At 43.3% G+C, this 24,938-nt stretch overlaps 1 protein-coding gene across 1 annotated transcript in view; it reads left to right on the forward strand.

Annotated features, from left to right (window-relative positions):
• Positions 1–23,690, forward strand: part of COQ5 (coenzyme Q5, methyltransferase) — a 43,756-nt gene extending 20,066 nt beyond the window's left edge. The window contains exons 5-7 of the mRNA XM_088465138.1: positions 18,664–18,752; positions 22,939–23,050; positions 23,195–23,690. Coding sequence (XP_088321264.1) covers positions 18,664–18,752; positions 22,939–23,050; positions 23,195–23,296 — 303 coding nt within the window. The 3' untranslated portion in view covers positions 23,297–23,690. The remainder of the gene's footprint in view (positions 1–18,663; positions 18,753–22,938; positions 23,051–23,194) is intronic.
• Positions 23,691–24,938: the final 1,248 nt, after the last annotated feature.

A 24,938-nucleotide genomic window follows, 5' to 3' on the forward strand; every position in this document is an offset into this window, starting at 1 on the left:
AGGCCAGACTGAAGAGGTCGTGACCATATGTTAGATGTGGGAATGCACCTAACCCCATAAGGATAATTTTGAATTGTGTAGAGACTTCATTTTAAGATGTTTTGAAATAGCATTAATAACACTTTTATGCACTGCTAAACAAATCCAAATCACATCATTACAAGGTGCATGTTCTTATGGGACTTCTACTATCATTCGGATCTTATTTCATGTGGACACTGTATTATAAAGTATTGTTCAATGTTCTTAACGATATGACTCCATGTGGTCATTTGAATCGTTGAATAATGCGCCCCTGGGGACATAAAGTAGCCCCTCGTAAGCATACCACGTGGACTCTAAGTCGAGGACCAATGGGGAGCTAGTGTGGGAAAGCACCACTCCATGGAGAGGACAACCTTGGAAGAAAGGGGAGATGAAGACTACATTTAAACCTGGGTGTTCTAAAGAAACATTGACAATACTTTATTATACATGGCAATATGCAAGCAAACATTAGATCGTACTCTCTACTCAGGGTTAAAATGTAGGGTATTAGTTACATTAGTATTCACAGCATCATGGGTAACTACCATCATTATTTCATTTTCCTGGTTTCCATTGGAACAACCTTTTGCACACTTCATAGCCGCTGGAAGACATCTGATACATATGCCAATTATTAGGATGACCACCAACACTAGGATCAGGAGTTTCCCTGTACTCGCAATCAGTCCTTGGACCCACTCTCCTAGACCCGAGAACCATTTCATAGGGTTCAACCAGGAGAACCACTCTTCGACCTGTTCCTCCACTTCAGCGATTGAAGCATTATGGTTCTTCCGAAATTCCCATTTCAACTGCAGAATTTCATCCATTTTCCGGTCTATCACCTCCTTGGGGTCACTAGTGCTATTGGTGATATAAGTACAACATTTAACACCAAACTGGGTGGCTAGGGTTACGCAATACCCTCCAGTGACAGCAGTTAAATAATTCAGCACTAAACGATGTTGGACCAGCTCTTTCTTGTACGCTTGCAACTACTTACCAGTGTACCTAAAGGTGTCATCATATAGCTCGGTGATATTATCTATTAATTTTGCGAGATCTTGAATATACCTAAAATTTAGAGATCCCCGAGCAATCCTGGTGGGATCAAGTGCAACTAAAATCTGGAAGCCAGTCGTCTCACTTATCATTTGAGTGGCTTTATGCACATCACCAGGAATCATGTTTCTCTTATTTCTGTGTTCATAATGCGTATGAAGGTATGGAGAAGGTATGTTCCTATGGACATCAATCATTTCATTATGTGCAAGAGTCATGACTTCAGGGAGTGCCTTTCCCAAATGGCATAGTCCACTGGAACTTGGAGAGAGCCATTTATACGCTTTTCTACCACAAATATAATATACATCATCTGGGAGGATGAATGGGATGGAATGTTTCATGATACCGGTACACATCTTTTCTATGAATGATCCCATCCCTATCTCCTCCATTTGGCTAATACAAGTATCAGGTTGTATGATCTTCGCACAGTACCCGGGTGGTACTCTTCCAACCATCACTTTAACATTACTCCGCGTATACCTGTACCTATAGAATTTCCCACTTGTAACAATGTTGTATAAAAGTGCTGAGTCTATAGATACATTATCGGCTCTCAGTGAGAAGGTCATTGTCTGATTAATTCCTGTGACTTCCCAATTCCCAGGTTTGTTGGGATTGGTGAAGTTGAAACATAACAGGGATTTATCTACTTGATATTGGTGGAGCTTCAAATTAGGGGAATCTGATATGTTAAATTTTCTGTCCACCGGTTTGCCTCCCTGTAAGTCAATGACTTCAGAGACCTTTAAGGGGAATGGGACTAACCCTACATTATGCTGTCCTTGAGGAACCTGGGAGCATACCCAACATTCGGTTTGGTTCAAAACCTTACCTACTAGGGAATGGTAGTCCTCTAACGGATGCTCGCCCAAGTATAAATTGCTCTGGGTCTGACATCGTAGGATGCATTTATCATTGACTACAGGCCCACAATTTGCGCATATACAATACTCTTCAGACAATAAACCTTCACACTGCCTCCGAGATTCCAAGAGAGCAGATCTTTTAACCACTACAGTGCTAATATTGGTCAGGTACTGGCCTTGTTTTTGCAGCTCTTTCTCTCCCAGCTCCTCTCCACTGACGCCACTACCGATCTCTCTCTCCATCCTCCGACCACCAGCACAGAACCAGGACATCCCGAAACACAACAGTATGATATGAACTCTGGCAGGATACACAAAAGCAGTTACAACCTGAAACCCCATCACCATACCAGGTCTTACCAGCCTTGTTCAAGTGCTACTGATACAATTAGTAGCTTCACGGAACAGGCTTGCAATCGACAGGTCCAGGTTCTCTGTCTCTCCCCTGGTCTGGTTCTCCTCAGGATTTTTGACCTTCCGACAATGGCTGGAATGGACCCAGGTGTCTCTCTCAGCTACTTTCACGGATGTTGTACTTGTCAGTAGCACTTGGTATGGTCCTTCCCAACGGTCAGTCAAACAACCTGAACGTAAAAAGTTTCGGATCATAACATACTCTCCAGGTTCAACATCATGACCGTTCATTTCAGGCATATCAGGTGATAACAGTTTTAGTTTCTGCTGCTGCTGTTGGAGCTGCTTACTCATCCCTATAAGGTACCTCACAGTAACCTCGTTGTTACTTTTCAAATCTTCCTGAGGACTTATAATTAAATGAGGTTGCCTCCCGAACAGTATTTCGAATGGGGAAAGATTAAGAGGGGATCTAGGGGTGGTCCTGATACTATGGAGCACAAGAGGCAGAGCTTCTGGCCATCCCAAACCAGTTTCAGCCATGATTTTACTCAGCATGTTTTTAATAGTACCATTTACCCTCTCCACCTTGGCACTGGCCTGCGGTCGATATGGGGTGTGAAGCTTACTATTAATACCCATCAACTTACACATACATTGAAAAACATCTCCGGTAAAATGGGTACCCCTATCACTTTCAATTACTCTAGGGATACCATACCTACATACAAACTCCTGAACTATTTTCTTTGCCGTGAATGCAGCAGTGTTGGTAGCAGCTGGGTATGCCTCTACCCAATTAGAGAATACGTCTATGCAAACCAAAACATACTTCAAGTTCCTGCAGGGTGGTAACTGGATGAAGTCAATTTGTATGACCTGGAAAGGGCCGTCTGCTGGAGGGATGTGAGATGGTTCGGTGGGTACAGTTTTTCCTATATTCTTCCTTAAGCAGGTCAAACAGGACATTGCCCTCTTCTCTGCTTGGGAAGAAAAGCCAGGTGCATACCAGTATGCCTTCACTAACTTACACATACCCTGCTTACCCAGATGGGTCAGACCATGTGCTGCTTCTGCTAAGCTTGGGTAGTATGCCTTAGGAGCTACTGGCTTCCCTTGTCCATTTCTCCAGAGCCCAGAGGACTCTTGCTCACATCCCTTGGATCTCCAGCTTGCCTTTTCCTGATGGGTACACACACCTTGCATTTCAACCAGTTTCTGCATGTCAACCGTTTCAAATACCAACACTTTATCCATTTGATTAAGTTTTAAACCTGCTGCCCATTTGGCAGCTTCATCAGCCCTGTTGTTACCCATTGATACTGGATCATCTTCGCAGGTGTGGGCTTTACACTTAATGACAGCTACTGTCTTGGGTAGCTGTATTGCCGTCAACAGTCGTTTTATGTGATGTGCATGTGCGATTGGTGTGCCTGCTGCCGTTAGAAAATTTCTTAGACGCCATAGGGCCCCAAAATCGTGCACCACCCCAAAAGCGTACCTGGAGTCTGTGTAAATATTGGCCGTTTTTCCTTCGGCCAACTCGCACGCTCTCCTTAGTGCCACGAGTTCCGCCACCTGCGCTGAATGGGGTGGACCGAGTGGTTCGGCCGCTATAACGTCCTTGTCATCAACCACAGCATAACCTGTACATAACTCTCCTGTATCAGTCTGTCTATGGCAACTCCCATCCGTGTAAAACGTTAAGTCTGCATTTTCTAACGGTGTGTCATGAATGTCAGGCCTAGCTGTAAAATTTTGATTTAAATACTCCATACAGTCATGCCTATTAATTCCTGTACCAAACTCACCTTCTACCACTGGTAACGATTCACCTTTACCTTCCACCCTTTGTGCATCATGAGGCACACTTGGTAAATACGTAGCAGGGTTTAAAGTATTACACCTCTTTATAGTAATGTTGGTCGGTGCAATTAACGCTAGTTCCCATTTAGTGAACCTAGCGGAGGAAACGTGTCTGGTCTGGGCCGAATTTAACAGGGCAGAAACAGCATGTGGTGTATGTACAGTCATCTCATGGCCTAACACTACATCCTCACTCTTTTCCACTAAGAGTGCGGTTGCAGCTACGCTCCTTAAACACGTTGGGAGTGCTCTTGCCACAGCGTCCAACTGGGCACTGTAGTGTGCTACTGGTCTATTGGCATCACCATGTTTTTGTGTGAGAACTCCTGCCGCACAACCAGCAGCCTCCGTACAAAATAAATCAAAGGGTTTCCCATAGTCTGGAATCCCCAATGCAGGTGCTCTTATCAGACTGTCCTTAAGATTAAGGAAGGCTTGCTCTGACTCTTCAGAGTGCAAGACACGGTCTGGTTTTGTGGAAGATACTAACTCCTGCAGTGGTAAAGCCAGAATGGAAAAACCGGGTATCCATGACCTGCAATGCCCACACATGCCCAAGAAGGTACGGATCTGGTGCTGGTTCTGCGGTAGTGTCATGGTCTGTATGGCGTGGATTCTGTCCGCTGTCAGATGTCGGAGGCCTTGGGTAAGACAGTGTCGCAAGTATTTAACCCTGGTCTGGCACGGCTGTAACTTGTCCTTAGCAACCTTATGCCCTGTGTGCGAGAGGTGAAGCAACAAAAGTTTAGTATCATTTAAACATGACATAAACGAATCAGAGCATAACAACAAATCATCTACATATTGGATTAGTACCGATCCATTGGCAGGTTGAAAAGACTGTAAACAATCATGTAAGGCCTGGGAGAAGATACTGGGGCTGTCAATGAAGCCCTGGGGTAGTCGTATCCATGTGTACTGTACGCCTTTGTATGTGAAGGCAAATAGGTATTGGCAATCAGGATGAAGGGGGACGGAGAAGAAAGCGGAGCATAAATCGATTACCGTGAAATGGGTTGCGGTTGATGGGATTTGCATAAGGATGTCAGCTGGGTTAGGCACTACGGGAAATTGTCTTTCTACCACCTTATTAACCCCTCTAAGGTCCCGTACCAGCCTGTACCCCCTCCCACCACTCTTTTTCACAGGGAAGATGGGACTGTTGGCTACACTGGCTGTACGGACTAAAATTCCCTGCTGTAGTAAACGCTCAATTATGGGGTGAACCCCTAACTCCACTTCTGGCTTTAATGGGTATTGGGGAATTTTAGGAGCGTGTCTACCGTTTTTCAGGTTTACCATGACGGGAGCTACATTTGCCATTAACCCAGTGTCCTGTCCATCCTTAGTCCAAAGGAAACTAGGTATTTGTTCTAACATGTCATCTACCTGAGCTGAACCCTTGTCTGATGTTATGGTGTGCAGCATTAACCTTTGGGGAGTGTCTAGCACATCCCTTACCTCGTGTGCAAACCTTCCTGGGACTTCCATAAATATCCCGTCGGGGGTACAATAGATCATACATCCCATTTTGCACAATAAATCTCTTCCCAAGAGATTAGTAGGGGCTGTTGCTGCCAGGAGGAAAGAATGCCTGGCATGCAAAGGCCCAATGGTAACCTCCATGGGTTTGGTTAAAGGGTAATGCTGTACGCTACCTGTTACACCTATTGCTGGTACTGTCTGGTTTGTTATCTGTAGATTTTCAAGAGATTTTAAAACAGACCTGGTCGCCCCTGTGTCTACTAGGAAGGAACGTTCAGTACCAGCTACATTAACCTTTATTACCGGCTCTTCCCTAGTACCTCCCGTTATCCTGACTGCCTGCAGACTACAGGTATGACCTAACCCCTATAGTTGGCTATCTTCCCCCAGCAAGGCATTTGCAGCAACTATGTGGGCAGGATTTATCTGGTAGTTCTTATGGTTACGAGATGCATCAATACGTTGCTGCATGTGGGGTTCCTGAATTATGACTCTACAATCCTTCCTAAAGTGTCCTACTTGGTTACAGTTAAAACATTTCTTAGCTGATCTGTTGGGGAAATTTTGTTGAAGTCCGGGAGGAGGGGATTTTGAGTGTGGGTATGATGGTTTTGGGTGTGTGTGAAGAGTGTGTTGTGGTCTGGTGTGGTATGTGTGAGGGAATTGTATGGGTTGGGCCTGCGCAGGATGGTAGGTGTTTAAGACTTGTAACTGCGCAGGTGGATATGTGTTTGTTGGCTGTAAGTGCATATCTTCTAGAGCTCGAATGCTAACAGCCATCAATTTCCTCGATCTGAGCTTCATGTTTCCTTGTGATATTCTTGTCATGGTCTATTGCAGTTTCCCTGAGCGCGTCAACTGTTATCCCTCTCCAACCAGGGTGTGAGGTCTGAACTCTGTCTTTCAAACTGTCTTTTAGACCGTCCATTAGAACAGTGATGACCATTCCCCGGTAGTGCGTGCTATCCTTAATGTTTTCGATCCCAGTGTACTGAGTGATCGTCTGCAGCCCACGATTAAAGTAATCTTCTGCAGGTTCACATTCCTTTTGTTTAATGGAGAAGATTTTACTCCAATTAACAACTAACGGGAAAAATATGGCTAGTTGGGCAACTATACGGGCAATGCAATCCTGATTACCTTGATCAGTTAAGGGGATGTCTGCATCCAGAGTACATGCTGTGATAAACTTTTTCACATCTGTACCTTCTGGGAGACATGCTCTTAACACCACTCGCCAATCCTTGTTGGTTGGCTCATGGGCATTGCCTAGATCCTTTATGAAACGCTGACATTTTGCCAGATGTTTCTTGGGGTCAGGAAATTCAGACATAATGGAATGTAGTTCCGCCCGTGTCCAAGGACAGTGCATTGCTACTTCCCTTGTGGGTACGACACCATTCGCATCTGCGTTCCCATTAGGGACAATAATTGTCCTTACAGGGTGGATGCCTCCCACCTCTATACCTTTTAAGCCTATTACTGCAGCGAACGGTATTAGTAACCTCCGCTATTGAAGCAGTTGGTTCTAATACTTCCTGCACCCTTATTAAAGGAGCCTCCCACACCATGGGTTCTACTAGGGCCTCCCCCCTATGAGCTAAGGATCCCTCCCCCCCTCTTGATGCCATAGGGGCAGCTACTTGTACTTGCTGGTAAGGGACATTTAATAACTGCACAGCATGGGATACAGCAGACATCGCTACAGGATCACTTTCTGCATCATAGACATTTTACAACTTACTTGGTTCAGTTACAAAATTTTTATAGTCTTTGGTATGTGGTAATGTATCATCACCGCCCACCACATAAGGTGGCGGGGATGCGCAAGCGCGATTCGCAATACCTTTGGCAACGCTACCGTGCCGCAAGTTTCCATTTCCCTGTGATGCGTACGCTACGCTGTGTAGCGTTGCGTGCGCATCACCCCTAGGCATGCACGTGGCTCCACGGGGTGCCCCATGCACGCCATTAACCCATGTGCGACTCATTCAGCCAAAGTTTCAAAGAATCATCATACTCCACTCTTTTCTTTAGGGATTTCACTCTACATATGTGATCCCTAAGGTTATTTAAAATCTCCATATTAAAGCTTCCAATCTTTGGGAAAGGTTTCTCACTCTTACTCGTCATCTTAACCCACACAGTACAGTGCGTCGTTGCGTACGCACCATATTTAGTGTACATTATATGAAGAGCCGACCCGGTCGGACCTTGCATACACAGCGCATCGTCTACCATCCCTGTTGACTGTTTTGCGCCCATTTTGCGAAAAAAAACAACAACAATGATGAGACCGGTGGAAGAATTAACCGATAGGCTGCCTCCACGCACCTATTCTACAGTTAGCTAATATCTAAAAATAGGGAACACAGCAATACCTACTAAGGCAAGCACAGTAACCACCTATAATAGGGAACACAGGAGTTATCTAGCTATAGATAAAACCACAGTAACCACCTATTGTCCTTTTGTCCCCGCAACCAGCCTCAGTCAGAGATGCCACACTCGTATGGTCCGGTCGCAACACTCAAAGGCCCTAACTGACCGATGAATATTACAACTACACTGGAAGCTATATTTTATCGTTAACTCTCTTTAACGATAGGAAACCAGGAGGATCCCCTCTGCCAGTATACCTGTTATGTATACCCTATATTTATTACCTAAAATAGGGACCACAAAGGCACAACCTATTTCACAATCTCAATCATACACCTTACACACTTCTATATTGTGGCCAAATAACAAAAATAAAAAAAATACCTTTCTTTTGATTTAATAGCCTTTTGGAGATTACAGCCCTATCAATATGACGTATTTCAGTCTTGATGATTTATTTGAATTCTAACAGAAATGCTAGTCACATGCTTCACTTGCTATTGTGCGCTCGGTTACAAACAATTAGATGTAATCACTACACATGGCAGGAAGTGGCCGTACATCCGGTCGCACACACTATGCTGCGACTGTTTGCACGTGTTGTACACTAAAACCTTTGTGGCGTTATTGTGCGATCGGTTGCGCATGCAATGCGCGGCCGTTCTACAACAACGTGGGCAAGCACAAATCTCTCTCCACTATCTCAGATTCTAATCAGCCCTCTCTGAATTCGCAAACTGCGAGTCTCCGTCTCTGAACAAAAATAGGAACGCAGGAAAAAAGTCTGCGGGCGCCTTTCCAGTCTTTGTTCCAAGACGAGGGGAGCAGTTCAAAAACACAGTGATGGGTGATATCCAACTCGGTGAGCCCCCATTTATTGATACCGTTTGAACAGCATCGATATTAGAGAGATTTGATTGCACAGACCAGATTGCCCATACCTCCCATTTCAATATAAAATAACTTTGTCACACAGAAACAGTTTGCGGTTCCAACACACACAAAGGTACTATATTGTAAAAAGGGTATAATCATCCTTAATCTATACAATGCAGCTATATACAGGATAAAGACAAAGATACAATTACCAATATTTTGCCATGCGGTCTGGATCCTAGACTAACAGCTGTCCATCAGGATTGCTGTGTGTTTCTTTAGGGTCAGGCAGGGAAAAAGGAAGCAAAGAAAAGGGCTTGGGATCCAGACTGCATAGGAATTTATAGGTGTACAATTAACTTTGAACATAAGCTGAATACTCAAAGGGGTTCCCTATTGGTCCTTTATTACTGAGTCACAATGGTTGTTGCTATTCATTGGTTAGTAGATGGTTGACGTCACTGGAGGTTGAACTGTGTTAGAAAACCCTTTGTCCTAACATTTGGCATGCAACTCTACAGGGGATGTGTACAGTGATTTTTACAGTATAGAGTATAATTCTTGGCAGGTCTTCATAACTCGATAGTGATCCCTTCCATATTCATTCTGTTGGTTTCATATTCCTGTTGAGACAGAGGGAAATCGGTAGATACTACTCATGACCCATTTATCTTATTCCTAATCCCAGATTTCATATAACTGCTATTTAACATGTAACATTCACTGTATACCTTTAAAACACATAGCATTGTGCGTATCTCAGTCAGTTTAGGGTTAAATGGGATATAAGTTTATTGTAAGGAAAGGCTGCTGTCCGTCGGGGTAAGGTTTCCGACAATAATACTTAAAAGCTGGCTATGCGATTGAAACGCAAAACAGTATTTAAACAGTATTGCTGTACTAACTTTGTTATGTGTTTATGTAATGTAAAATGGCGCTTAACCGTTGTGAGCACAGAAGCATGGCTCGCCATTCACAATATGGCGAGTTGCGGGGGCATGGGATGCGTGTGCATGTATAGCGAGCAAGGTGCAATTGCGCGTGCGCAAGTGCGTGCGCGAATGCGGCGGGAGCGTGTGTTCACATAAAATGGCCGTGGACGATCAAATCGTCCAATGGATGTCGTGTTGCGATTCGTGCGCAATTAAGCGATCGCAACCAATTTATACGGTTTCGACAGTATATACATATATGTGTGCACAAACACTTGTTGTTTCCAACCAATTGCCAGTTTTGATCATGTCCTGACTACCTCCAATAGGGGTGGCTATTAGCACATTTCCTCACGTGATTATCTGCCATTACATTACTGTTACATGCATCCCTACTGTTTAATGTATATTGGCATGAACCTTCTATGGGCTTCTGTCTTTGAATTATATGTTCTCTCTGTAAGCCTGCGGTTAGTTTGGAATTTTCAGGTTCCTCTTCATACGAACAGCAAGGATAAAAGACCTCTGTATAAATCTCAGAAAAACAAGTGTTGTTGTTCCTCAGCCTAGAATAAGTAAAGTTATTTACAAATGGAAGAGATTGAAGACAGATGTCAGGACTGGGCTTCTCCTTAAATTCACCAAAAGATTATACTGTAGGATGTACTGAGCCCTGAAAGCTTCACCCAGGGTTCTACAGGCCTCTGTATATTAAAGTTCAGTCTTTTCTCATTTTAGACTCCTGAATAAGAATCCCTTCCATAGAAGGGTGGCTGGGAAAAAAACATTCTCTTAAAAAATACACAGCAGCACAACTTTGGTGTGCAAATGGATTCTGAACAAAACACAAGACTTTAGTAACATTGTCGTTTGGACATTAGGTGTGTATTTACTAAAGTGAGGGTTTTTAGAAGTGGAGATGTCGCCCATAGCAACCAATCAGATTCTACATAACATTTATCACCTTCTAGAAGATAATAGCTAGAATCTGATTGGTTGCTATGCGCAACATCTCCACTTCTAAAAACCCGCACTTTAGTAAATTTACCCCTAGAGTTGTTTGATCTTAATGCACAACGTCCGTTTTTGGTGAAATGTGATAACTGTATGACCACAAAAATCACATAACTATCAAGCACTGTGGTGGTCTTTATACCAGAATATACTAGAGTAAAATGTGAGGACATCTGAATCTAGTCCGAATCTGAATCATTCAACATTTTGGCTTCAGGGTGTCGTTCCAGGCACCCTGCTAGCCAGATGCAGGGACCGTGCAGTCTCTAGTTTAAGTAGAGCCTTGACGAGGTCATATAGCATCATTATGTTGGAGCGATTGAGGCGGAACATCTATATGACCTCGACAGTAGACCATGCATTGAGATTTAACCTCGTACATAAGAACCTATGCCTGTGTAGGCTCTGTGGTACTTCAATAAGCTGTTTTTCTTCTTATTCAGGGGTCTGGGTCCGCTCAGTCAGGTGGTGATGTGCATACTGCAGGAAAGTGCAGTGCGGATAATAGGCTTCTATTTCCATTTTTCCTACAGCCACAGTGCAACACGTGGCTGTGTCCCTTTTTTTAGGCATCATAATGAAGTTTGACCTAGAAGAGCTGATTTAGAAGTCAAACATATAGATTGTAAGCTTGCAAGCAGGGCCCAATTGTAAGCGCAACGGAATATGCTGCGCTATATAATAAACTGTTAATAAATAAAATAAATAAATAAAACACATCAGTCAGTTAAAAGTCTATTTTGAGGTCTATTTTCAAACCGACCTATAGTTAATCTCCGGTTTCTATAGTAGTCAATGTAAAAGTATCGATGTTTGTTCTAACTTGTTTGGAAGTCTATTTTGAGGCCGATTTTGACTTCAGTAAATATCTGATTCTACAGAAAATTGACCAAAAATTTGTCAACCTTTAGTACATTTTGCCCAAGGTTTTGGAACAGCCAAATTAAACCCCCATCTCCTCCATCTGCAGGTATATCTAAAACCAACTCTGATGCCAGTTTATTCTGATGTTTGCAATAATCTACTGATTACTAGGTATATCAATCTAAATTCTGTCATTGCTGCAGAATGTCTCATTCTAAACTATCGGCACAGTGTATTGATAACTAGACCAAGTTCCTCTTAGCTTTGTGGTATTCCTTGTTTGTTTGTGTTAAGAATTTTATTACTAGCCATTTTAGTGGGAGGGTATTGAGGGTTGATTGTGATCACTGCATACACATGCCAGCATTCACTATTTAAGTTTCATTGGAAGGCTGCAGGCCATGGCAGCTGGTGCATAATATTAATAAGTGCATAATTTTACAAGTGCACTTTAACCAAATTTTGGCGTTAAACAGAAGGAGACCACTCTAACCTCAACTCATCCAAAAACCAGAACATTTGGACAAAGTACAAACAAGATATGTAAATTTACAATCTCTTCTCTACAAGCAACTGCTGTCTGCCTAACCTGGACATTAATCACTGGACTCTTTGCTCACTATAAGAACTTAACACTTTTTACTTGCTAATATTTGTGCTGGCTCTCTGATTTCACAAATATTTCTAAGCATAATGTACTGTATCTGTGCCAATTTCAGTTTAGCTCTTTAGAAATAATTTCTTTCTACCTTAATTATTTGCTAAGCCTGTCATCTGTCTTCTAATACAGTTTACTTTACTTTAATATTCCATTTCTTCCCCACTAAATCTCCATATTTCCTTCACTCAATTATAACCTTTTATCATTGCACAGATACACCTTCTTCCACTGTACTTTCACTTGCTTCTCTGCAAATCTCCTGCACTTTCTCTCACAATCATACTTTATTTCTACAATTAGATTTTCTCCCCAAACTCAACCCAGCCACACCATGTCCATGTTTTCATCTAATTCCTCCTCCACTCAGTGTCTACCTGATCCTCTGCTTTGCCCCCTTCTTTCACCTTTATCATTTCCCCCTTATCTCCTCCACCTCCTCCTTCCTTTATCTCCCCTCCTCTGTCTGCCTTCTTCCCTCTCCTCTCCCATTACTCCACATTTGTTCTCTTCTACCCCACCTGAGTCCTACTACCCCACCGCTAATCCTTCCTCCAAGCCTCCTCTCCACGCCATGCCACCCCACCTCCACCCACATCTCATTAAACTCCCTCCCTGCCCACCACCTTCAGGTTCCCTTCCCAACACTGGTGCCAGCACAATCTCTCCACTACATTCATCTTGGTCACCCAAATAAATCTCAACCTTCTCGTCACAGCAACCCTGATAATCTCATTCACATCTCTCCCATAAAACTGTCCCTCTATCTTGTGCCCCCTGGAATGCCAGATCAGTCTGTAATAAACTGGTTCCCATGACCTTTTAATTTCCAAAAACTTGCATCTCCTAGCCATTACTGAAACCTGGATTTCACCCTCTGACACTACTTCCCCTGCAGCTCTCTCTTCTGGGGCCCTCACCTTCTCTCATATCCCTCGCTATGGTGGTGGTGTGGGGGTCCTTCTATCCCCAGGTTACTCCTACCCTCTGAACCATCCCTTACATTATCTACATTTGAGATTCATGCTATATGCCTCTTCCAACCAGTACACCTGCGAGTAGCTGTCATTTACCGTCCCCCTGGCCCTCCCTCTTAAGTTCCTTGACAACTTTGCTTCCTGGCTCCTTCACTTTATCTCCTCTAACCTCCCCTCCATTATCCTTGGTGACTTCAATATTCCAAATGATATCCCCACAGAATCCTCTGCCTCCAAACTCCTTACCCTCACACCTTTAATTTGGTCTCTCCCAATGGACCTCCTCACCCTCACATGTGAGTGGGCACTAACTTGATTTAGTCTTCACTCACAGTTGTAATATTTCTGATTATTTTAACTCCTCATTCCCCCTCTCTGTCCATCACCTTCGCTCTTTTAACCTATCTCTCTCTCCTCTATCTCCTAAGGCCACCATCACTAAGCGTAACATTGAGGCTATCAATGCTGTTTCTCAGACTCTGACATCCTTCTCACCCGTATCTGGAGAGGAAGTCATGGCTCTCATCCGGTCCACCTCCCCCCTTGGCCCTATCCCTTCACATCTCCTCCGCTACCTCTCTCCTTGGGCCTGTTCCCATCTTGCCCACCTCCTCAATTTCTCACTATCTGGCACTGTCCCTTCTGCATTCAAACATGCGATAGTCTCCCCCATTCTTAAAAAACCTACCCTTGATCCTAACACTCTCTTCAACTACCGTCCCATCTCTCTACTCCCTTTTGCCTCCAAGCTCTTTGAGCATATTGTCTACAACCGCCTTACCACCTTTCTTTCCTCCCACTCCCTCCTTGATCCTTTTCAGTCTGGCTTCCGTTCTCTCCACTCCACTGAAACTGCCCTCACAAAAGTCAGCAATGACCTCCTTGCTGCCAAATCCAAGGGCCACTACTATCTGCTTATTCTCCTTGACCTCTCTGCTGCCTTCAATACTGTTAACCACCCTCTCCTGCTGCAAATCCTTCACTCCCTTGGTCTACGTGACACTGCTCTCTCTTAGCTGTCCTCCTACCTCTGACTGGTCCTTCTCTGTCTCTTCTCATGACTCCTCTTCCCCACCACAGCCTCTTACAGTAGGTGTTCCCCAAGGTTCCGTTCTTGGACCTCTACTATTCTCCCTCTATACGTCCTCTCTAGGTGAACTCATCAGCTCTTTTGACCTCTATTATCATCTCTATGCTGATGATACTCAGATCTACCTTTCCTCTCCTGACCTCTCCCTCTCTCTCCTCACTCGTATCTCCAACTGTCTCTCTGCTATTTCTTCCTGGATATCCCAGCGATTTCTTAAACGTAATATGTCTAAGACTGAGCTGATCATTTTCCCATCTTCCAACATAACCTCACTTCCCACTATTTCTTTAACAATTGATGGCACAACTATCTCTTCTAGCCCCAAAGTGCGCTTTCTTGGAGTTATCCTGGACTCCTCCCTCTCCTACAAACCACATATCCAGAGCCTCTCACAGTCCTGTCATTTCCATCTCAAAAATATTTCCAAGATTAGACCCTTTCTCACCCAGGATGCCACCAAAACCCTCATACACTCACTGGTCCTATCTGGCCTTCCCAACTCCCATCTCTCTCCTCTCCAGTCTGTCTTCAATGCTGCTGCTCGACTCATCTTCCCCTCCAAATGCTCTACATCTGCCTCCCCTCTCCTACAAGCCCTCCACTGGCTCCCCTTTCCTTTTAGAACCCAATTCAAGGTTCCCACACTCGCTTACAAAGCCCTCACCCATTCCTCTCCCATTTACATCTCTGACCTTATCTCCCTCCACTCTCCTGTCTGCCCCCTTCGCTCAACTAATGCACGCTGCCTCCTCATGCCAACAGATTACTTCCTCCCACTCCTGTATCCAAGATTTTGCCCGTGCTGCTCCCGACCTTTGGAACTCTCTCCCTCTCCGTATCAGACTCTCCACCTCTTTACAATCCTTCAAACGGGCTCTCAAGACCCACTACTTCATCAAAGCCTTCCAACTCCCATCCTAACTTGCTGCAACCTTCTCCTTCCTCCCTGTTTACCCCATCTGTGTCACACCTGTTTGTCTGCCTCTCCCCTTCAGAATGTAAGCTCTTACAAGCAGGGCGTTTACCCTCTTGTGCGTCTCCTTACTTGACTTTCATCTACTTCTTATACCCCACCAGGGCACCAAACACTTGGTTGCTTATGCTCTGTTGCATATCTAGGTGGTATGGTCACCTAATGTAGCAATGTATATTATCCATGTCCTTGTCCTATATTGTACTGTAAGTCACTTGTCAAATTTTTTGTTTATGTACTTTGTAAGGCGCTGCGGAACACCATATAAATAAAGGGTAATCATAATACTGTGGTAAATCCTGATTGGGAGTATTCATCTATTGGTGATGTATGGCTGCACACCTCACCTATAATTAGGGTACAGTAACATTGTGGATTTTCCTACGATGTTGGTGGTCGCAAGGTGCCGGAGAAATGGTCAGAACATTGGCACCTCGCATCTTTTGCCAGTAATTGACAACTTCTCTAAGAGAGCTGTGTATAAATAAATTCCTTCACACATTAAAGAATAATATGTTGTAAGGAGCAATGGGCCAAATGATCATGGTGGTCTCCTAGAATCTGAAACCGATTACTTCAATTTAATCTTGCTGAAGGTGATTCTACAAGCTACCGAATCATTGGATTTACTTACTTTTATTACACACATCTTTTCCATGTATTCATTTAGCTGACAATCTGGAACTACACATCTCAGCATGCCCTGCTAGAGTTTTGCTAATTGGGATGCTGAAACTGTGGCAGGGCATGCTGGGATGTGTAAGTACACAGCAGCTGGAGGGCCGCATGTTGACAGGTTTAAATATACCAAGGGGATATCCCGCACCAAAATCAATTCTTGACTAAATATAAACCACAGGGATCTTCCAATCCTAAACAAAAGGGAGAGGAAACTGTAAATCTTAGGGCCATATTCAATTAGCAACGATAAGCCGTTTTCGCTGGTGACGTAATTTTGCCAGGCATAAACTTATCCCTGTATTCAATTCCAAAGACTTTTCGCCAGTGCGGAAAGTCAATGCATTGGAATAAGCGAAAAAGATACACCTAAGAAACTCGGCGGAAAAAAGTGCAGAATTGGGGTTTTGGGGTGCAAACTTACAGGAACCACCCTGCACTCTTGGGACAGCCCCCCAAAGGTAAACTGTGTCAAAATAAGTTTAAAAAAAAAACAAAACTTGAGAACACCCCAAAAAAGTAGTTTCATTTTGGGGGCGAAAAATACCAAAGTTGGGGGACAAACTAAAAACTAGCGAAATAGACTCCAGGGGGGTCCTCAAGTATGCCCCAGGTGTTTTTAAGATTGCAGGTGGTTGCGGCAGGTGGATTTCTAAAGTTGTTTTTTAAAACTTCAATTTAGCAACATTAAAATATGCTAGCGCCCATTTTCATGTACCCCAAATTTGCTGGGACTAGTTATTTTCAGCAAAAAAAACCTGCTAAATGCTGTTCTTCACCACTTATGTAAAGACGCTAATTAGCAGCTATTGAGAGCATTTAAGTACCCCAAATACCTTCAGCAGGCCTATTTGGGGGTATCTAGAGTGATCCCCAATGTCAGTGCATCTTTTGGGGGGTGTCAGGCTGATTTCCCCAAATCTGACAGGACTTTTCGCTGGTTTCTAATTTGCCGGGTTTCGTTTTCGGTGATTTGGAATTAAATACGGGGTTAAGCGGGGATGAGCGCAATACTTTTTCGCTTGCAAAACCAGCGATGTCGGCGAAAAGTCCAGCATGTGAAAAAGTCCAGGTCTTTTCACGGCTAATTGAATATGCCCCTTAATGTTAATTGGTGGTGCTACCTACTGACTTAAATAAGCATATACAGATAAAGAGAACAAGAAGTCAGTTCACAAAGTGTATACTCATGTCCCTTAATAACAACAAAACTTTTTTTGTGTATTTAATTATTTATTTATAACCAAATTTTAATAGATATATTTAAAAGTAGATGTCAAAACCAGTAATTTTTCATTTAGTATTGCTATATTACCCAATGCATAATGCATTTGGCAATTTAGCAATACTAATTGAGAATTACTGGTTTTGACATCTATTTTAAATATATCTATTAAAATTTGGTTATAAATAAATACACACATTTTGTTTGTTTGTTATTAAGGGACATGAGTGCACCCTTAGTGAACTGACTTCTTGTTCTCTTTTGTATATGTTGACAGGTTTTGTCATTTGGCACCAGATTAAATTCATAACATTTTTGCTGCTTGTTAATTCTGTCCTGATATGTGAAAACGCCACGCTCCCCTTACACCGGTAGCTTTTGTTACCAGTCACGTGACCCACTGTGTGCAGTTGTAGTGGGGCTCCTACATTTCTATTCAGTTTCTCAACGATTCAGGTAATGTACAAGATGCCCAGAAAAATGACTGACAATGGCTCCCAACACACAATAAAGCACTTGCTGGGATATAAGATGAATATACAAATTATTTAGAGAGAGGTCAATGGACAGGGGACCTGATTCAGACCCGGTCGCTAAGTTGCGCTCGCTCTGAGCGATTTTCGCCCGTCTGCGCATGCGTATAATTCGCAGTGCACGTGCGCAAGCCAGTCTTTGCGATCTGTTTTTGGTTGCTCGTAAGCCACTATCAGGTCTCTACTTTGAGTGACAGATAATGCCATTTGTGGGCGGTAACTGGGGAAGGTGCTTGTAAACAGGGGAGTGCTGTTGCGGATGCAGGCATGTCAGGCCGCTAAAATGCCGTTTAAAGGGCGTGCATAATTAGCAAAGTAGCGTCATTGTACACGACACCTGCATGTATTTCAGCCCGCACTGAACGCTGTGCTTGCGGAGGGTTAAGGCAACCTCAAGGGCTGCGAGCAGCTCCAAGTGGCTCTCGATGGTCCCGATTAATCCTACATTTCCCGGATTGCGAGTGACAAGGGGGCGTCTTTATACACTTGCGAGCGCACTTTGCCGTAGCTCGCTAAAACATAGTGGGCGTCCTTACGCGACGCAGTGCGAGCACTTCATTTAAATATCCGGCCCCTTTTTGCCAGCAAGCAGCCGCAACTTGCGATCAGGTCTGAATGAGCTCCAGGGCCCATTGCTGTATTTTTATATGTATAGAATATATATTGATCTTTAAAAGAACTCCACAGGCATTGATCAAAACAATATAGAATTATTAGTTCAAATATATTTATTGCAGTAACCTTTTCGGTTTGTGTGTGGTACACTTTATATGTTCTGCCACTTTTTCTCTAAAGGCTCTTGAAGAAGCGTATCGTGTGTTAAAGCCAGGAGGAAGATTCTTATGCCTGGAATTCAGTCAAGTCAACAACCCACTTGTATCCAGGTACTACGTTAATTATAATCATCGGCCTCTTTCTTGAAACAAAGAACCAGGTCAGAATGAGAGCCAATCTAGGCTTTGCTGTGTGTTGCAAATATAATAATACATAGAGAGTCAAATTAAATACTAGTCCTGAAGTTGAATCAGGGTGTTGGAACCATAGATTGTAAGCTCCACTGGGGCAGGGACTGATGTGAATGGCCGAATATTCTCTGTAAAAGCGCTGCGGAATATGTGTGCGCTATATAAATAACTGGTAATGATAATAATAATAATAGTCTGGGTGTTTGTGGAAGCAACTTACTTATATAACGATATTTGATTTGAAATTGGCTGAAGGCATGACACCTGGTGAGAATAAAACAGAGCTTTCTGATCACAAACATGTAGTAATTGTAGTGCAGTGACATCGTTTTATTTTAAGACTGATAAATCCAGCAGCACATTAGTAACTTGGATGGTCCTCGTCTAGGTTGTCAAGGGGCATGTCAAATGACTGAAGAGCCCTTCAATCTGTTAAACTATAACTCAAAGCACCTTTTATTTATTAGTAAATAAAAAAACATATACAGTACACAAAATTTGAGTAAAGAGTTTCAATAAATGTACATGCGTCTGTTTTCACTTTTTATAAATAAATACAATTTAGGGAGTATATGAAAAACCTTTACCATAAAAAGAGTCTACATGTTAAAAAATAAGTTATTTAGGTTCAGCAATAGTTGCGGAGCATCAGGGCCAAGGCTGGTTTGTTGCTGTGTCTGATTAATTAAAAGATGGATAAATCTATAAAAAAAATATCCTATACTAATAGTAAGGAAAATTAAATATTATATAAAAAAGTGTACCTGTAGGAATATTGGGGGTCATTCAGACCCACTCACGAGAGGCAGTACGCTCGCAAGTGGGTCGATGTTCCCCACTACGCATGCGCACGACGGAGGGAGCTCCGTCGTGCGCATGCGCGAGACCCGGCGAGCGACGGGCTTTCCATCGCTCGGGGTCTCGCACCAAAGGGGGCGTGCTGTCGATGTTGATTGACAGCACGCCCCCTTTGGTGGGCGTGCCTGCCAGACGGAGGCTTTCCCATGGGAACGCCTACCGTCTGAAGCCGGCCCCACTGACATCACTAGTGATGTCAGTGGGAGTGATTTTGGCTCTGATAGAGCCAAAATCACTCCTGGGCTTGCGGCTGGGAAACCCGACCGCAGGGTTTCCCTCGCAAGTCCGATGGTCGCGATGGTCAAGACCATCGCGACCATCTTTTTACACGCTCGTATATGCTGTGGGTGGTGACCCACAGCTATACGAGCGTCCAGGAGGACGCTCCATTTTAATGGAGGAGGGCCCTGATTCAGAGCGAGCGCTCTGGTCAGAGCGTCCGGCTCTGAATCAGGGCCATTGTGCATATATAAAATGTGTGCATATGTAATGATAAAGTTTTAATGAACTCTCATATCCATATTAAATTTTGTGTGTGTGTGTATACACGGAACAGGATTGAAATATTCAAATCCCAACAGCGGATGCCCGACAGGATCAAGATCCCGACTGGGGCAGGTAAGTACCCCAACCCTCCCTTAGTGGTGCCTAGCCCTAACCTCTCCCTGGGGGTCCCTAACCGTCCACCCTAGGGGTGACTAACCCTAATCTCCCCCCCCCCCCCCCCAACCTAACCCTGCTAGACTCCCCAACACTCTCCCCCATGGCTAACGCTGAGGACTTACCCTCGTTCGGGTTGGTGTTCCAGGGTCGGGATTGTGACCGGCGGCCTTGCGGCTGCCGGTCTCATGACTTCATCCCGTGTGTGTGTGTAATATATATACTCCCATAATGTTAAGCACATTTCAAAAGGGGTTTTCTTGAATTTATTCTAAGGGTAATATGCATATGACACATTACATGTGGACTGCATTGCATCATGTTTTATATTATCAGCCTTCATTTATAATGCACCGCAAGTGGTCAACAGCACCATACAAAGTGCATACAAAAGACCAGTGTAAACATAACCAGACAAACAAAGCAATCAAAAACTACATATCTATGCAAATATAGTCACTATATCAAGAAAACCAGCGTTGGCTTGACCTGCCCCCATTTGATGGCGCCTACTACCAAAGAGAAGGAGATGATGAGGTGTGTAAGGAAAGGAAGTGTACACAAGGGAAGAGAGCCCTGCTCATGAGTGCTTATAATCTATAGGGAACGAGCAGTCAGACACGGACAACATTAAAAATTTTATATCTGGGAGAAAAATAAGAATTTTGCTACTCGCCGTTAAATCTGTTTCTCTGAGTCCATCAGCGGGACACTGCCTCCATGGGGTTTGAGCTGAGGACACAGGAGCTGGACACCCATTAGTCCAACCCACCTCCCTGAGACCAATAATCCTGCCCCAATTATCCTAAGGTAGCACTATTAAATAAAAGACCTAAAACTGCAGTTTAGCTGTTCTATGAATTTAAATAGGCAGAAGAATGACAAAAACTTTCCTATTTAGGACATAGTGGTGCACTAACTTACTCCGTACCAAGAATTCTTTTAATAAAGATCTGTATATCCAGGTTGTGGCCTAATATTGTAGAAACACATTTTAAAAGTTACTCTGGTGGGACAGCAGATCATTAATCAGATAAGTAGTCCATTTCTAGTAAACTAAAGCATACTAAGTCATATAGAAATGTCATACTTGTAGTGGAGTTTTAATGGTGAGTTAAAAAAATATATAGATATATTTCTCCACTAAAGTATCGGTTATGGAGGAAAGATAGTAAGTGAAACAATTTTTGCAGTGGTAGTCTGTAACCTGGTTATTTGTTTTTGTGTTCATTCGCAAAACCCGGTCTTTTAAGAAATTGGTTAGTTCCAGGCAATGCTATTTTTCAACAGGAACTCTGAGCCTGATTCAGACCTGTTCGCTAGGCTGCGTTCGCACGTAGCCTGCCGATGTTTGCAATTCGTGCTTCCATATAAGACGCAATGCGCGTGCGAGAACCAGTCCATAGACGCCTCGCTAGATTGAGTGATAGGACGAGCTGTTTGTGGGTGGTAACGGGTTGGTCGAAGGAAACGGGGGAGTGGTGGTGCGAAGCAGGCGTGTCTGAGCTTCTTAACGCCGTTTCAGAGGAGAGCATAATTAAGACACAGCGTCATAATACACGTCACATGGCTGAATTACACACTGAAGCACTCGCTGTGCTTGCGGTAGGGTATGGTCAGCCACAAGTGCTGCGTATGGCTCCGATGTTACCGATTGTTGCATACACTTCCTGGAGATGACATGTATCACTGAGGGAAAGTGGGCGTCTTGAGACAAGCTAGTGGGCGTCTAAATACACACCGCAATCGCACGCCAAGACATAGTGGGCGTGCTAATGCCTTGCATTGCATATTTTGGCAGCTGACGGCTGTGTGCGAACGAATCTAGCGGGCGGGTTTGAATCAGGACCTCCAGATGCTGAACTTCTCATTAACTATGACGTAATATTTTATATAAGATCAGTTTATTTTTAAAGCCCCTTTTGAGAGAGAGAGAGAGAGAGAGAGAGAGCGTGTGTGTACATACATACATACATAGAAAACTCAGCACTCACCATTGTGAGTGTGTGTGGTTTTTCTCTTTCTCTCTATGGCTCCACCCACAGTTCCTGAACCTATTTTTCCAGAAAAATAGCAGCCCTGATTCCAGGTGTCCCAGTGTAAGCGACTTAAGTGGAGTTATAACCAGCCAAATTGTAACCAATCCGTTTCACAAACTCATTCCTCAGTGAGCACTAACAGTGCATGATTTCCATTTTTCCTAGATGGTGCTATGGCAGTGTTGGCTAACCTTGACACTCCAGCTGTTATGGAACTACATAACCCAGCATGCACTGCTACAGTTTTGCTATTAGGGCATGCTAAAACTGTGGCAGGGCATGCTGGGATATATAGTTCCACAACAGTTGGAGTGTCAAGGTTGGCCAACACTGTGCTAAGGTGTAGTCATTACTGGCTGACATTTTAAAAGAGCCACATGTGGAGCTAATTGTTTCACTTGTGATTCTGTGAGGAGACCTGAAAAACATGCAGTTAATCTTTAGCCAATTGGGACATTAGAGTTTTCACAACTCAAGTCCGCTGCAACAGTATGCGTGGATCTTGCCTCCACATTAGCACAACTTGTTCTTTCTCATCTTCTTGGCAGGCTTTATGACCTATATAGTTTCCAAGTTATACCAGTGCTTGGGGAAGTCATTGCTGGAGACTGGAAATCGTACCAATACCTAGTGGAGAGCATCAGGCGCTTCCCTCCTCAGGTAACATTCATACCCCTGTATTTATAAAATCTGCTATTAAATATATTATATATATGCAAATATGATTATAAACAAAACAATTTTGTACAGTAGGATAAAACCTGAAAGTTTTATATGAAACTTTATTTTTTCCCTTAACTCTAGGAGGAGTTTAAAGAGATGATTGAAGATGCTGGATTTTTCAAGGTCAACTATCACAACCTGACCTCCGGTGTTGTTGCAGTCCACTCAGGTTTCAAACTGTAACACAGACTGTAGTAAAGCACTTTTTTAATTATGGACAACTGCTGACCTGATCTATCAGCACATGCAGACTATTTTTTGGCAAATACATGCTGTAATTTATATTTTTATTAAAGATTTTTTTTTTTCCGTTTCAAAATATCCGTTATATTAATACACAAATAAAAATAAAGCAACTGCCACAGAGTGTGACCTGACCGGAAGTAACGTAATGGATAAAAGAGCGATACTGTATTCAGCTGCATAAAATCATATAACAGTAGTAGTTGAGGGAAACAAAAATATTTATTTTCAAAGATAAAACTTTTTTCCTAGCGTTTGTTTTTCTACTGCTGAATGTGATATAGGATTAGGTGGTAAAGGTTACATGGACATTACATTTCGGGAACATAGTGTTTCCAATTAATTCAAGGATCTATTTAGTAGAACGTTTGATGCCTTTTAATATACATATCATGTTTTGTCATCTCTGTTTACGGCAAGATGTGGAGAATGGGGTGATCAGGGTATTATACAGGAGAATTGTGGAGGTTGTGTGGTACATTGATATTGGCACACAGCAACTAATCTCTGTTCTAGGCAGCATCTGTAGAGGATATAATATTTTTGGAACTAAAACCATTTTTATCAACTTTGCCCAACCCAAAAATGAGAGCACAGCACACATCATCCGTGTATATTTCACTGCTTATCTCATGTTCAAATCATGAATATTCTTGTGTGGTTGGATCCCTATATACGTAAAAGATTTATTTGCCCAAGTAAGCGTAAACCCATTATTTCATGAGGTCTTTGTTATAGGACCCACAGATATTGTAGTCCCATAGCCTCATGTAATGTGTCCTAGACATAGTATAATGCACCCTAGAGTGGAAGGTATATGTTTTGTCTTAAGGATTGTGCATTCACTAAGTATCCAGTAAATTGTAGTCAGAAAATGGATATTATTCCATTGAGAATTGGTCTGCATGGATGAGAGTATGAATTTATTCAAGATAGGATATGAACAGTATTAAATCCCCATCTATTATAAAATTAGGAATGTCAAGTGCTAACAGGATCTGGGCCAATGTAGAATTAAGGGTGTTCGGAGCATAGACATTAAATAAAGTGAATTGCTGCCCATATATAATAACATGCAGCAAAATATACTGAATAGCAAGATCAACGGCAGAACAACCAGTTAATAATCAAGCCATTTGTGAAACAGTATGGCAACTACCTTCTTTTTAGTCTGGATTCCGAGTAACATTCCACAATCCAAGAGCTCTTCAGTGTCATACCTAGAGCTACATTACAGTGCATAGAAAGACTATGGGGGAAGCTGGGGCTGCAGCGCAACCCAAAAGTAAAAGAAGGGGAGACGCCCAAATTGCACCCCCAAATGCTGCCCAGCTGCCCCAACATAGCTGACTGGGCATTAGCAGGAAGCCACCGGGGACCAATTAGGTACGGCACACACAACAGCAGAGCAGCAATGGATCACAGGCCCTTTAGACTCCATTGCCAGCTGGTGTCCATTAGCTATCTAACTGCCCGCCCCCCATTGACAAAGACTCTGCATCACTGGGGGACGGGCAGATAGTTAGCTAGCCAATGGAAGCCGGCTGACAACAGAGTCTGTGAGGCGGGTGAATTGTTGCTG

The sequence above is a fragment of the Taudactylus pleione genome, unplaced genomic scaffold (assembly GCF_031769625.1).
Source record: "Taudactylus pleione unplaced genomic scaffold, aTauple2 ptg000062l, whole genome shotgun sequence".
NCBI classification, from domain to species: Eukaryota; Metazoa; Chordata; class Amphibia; order Anura; family Myobatrachidae; genus Taudactylus; species Taudactylus pleione.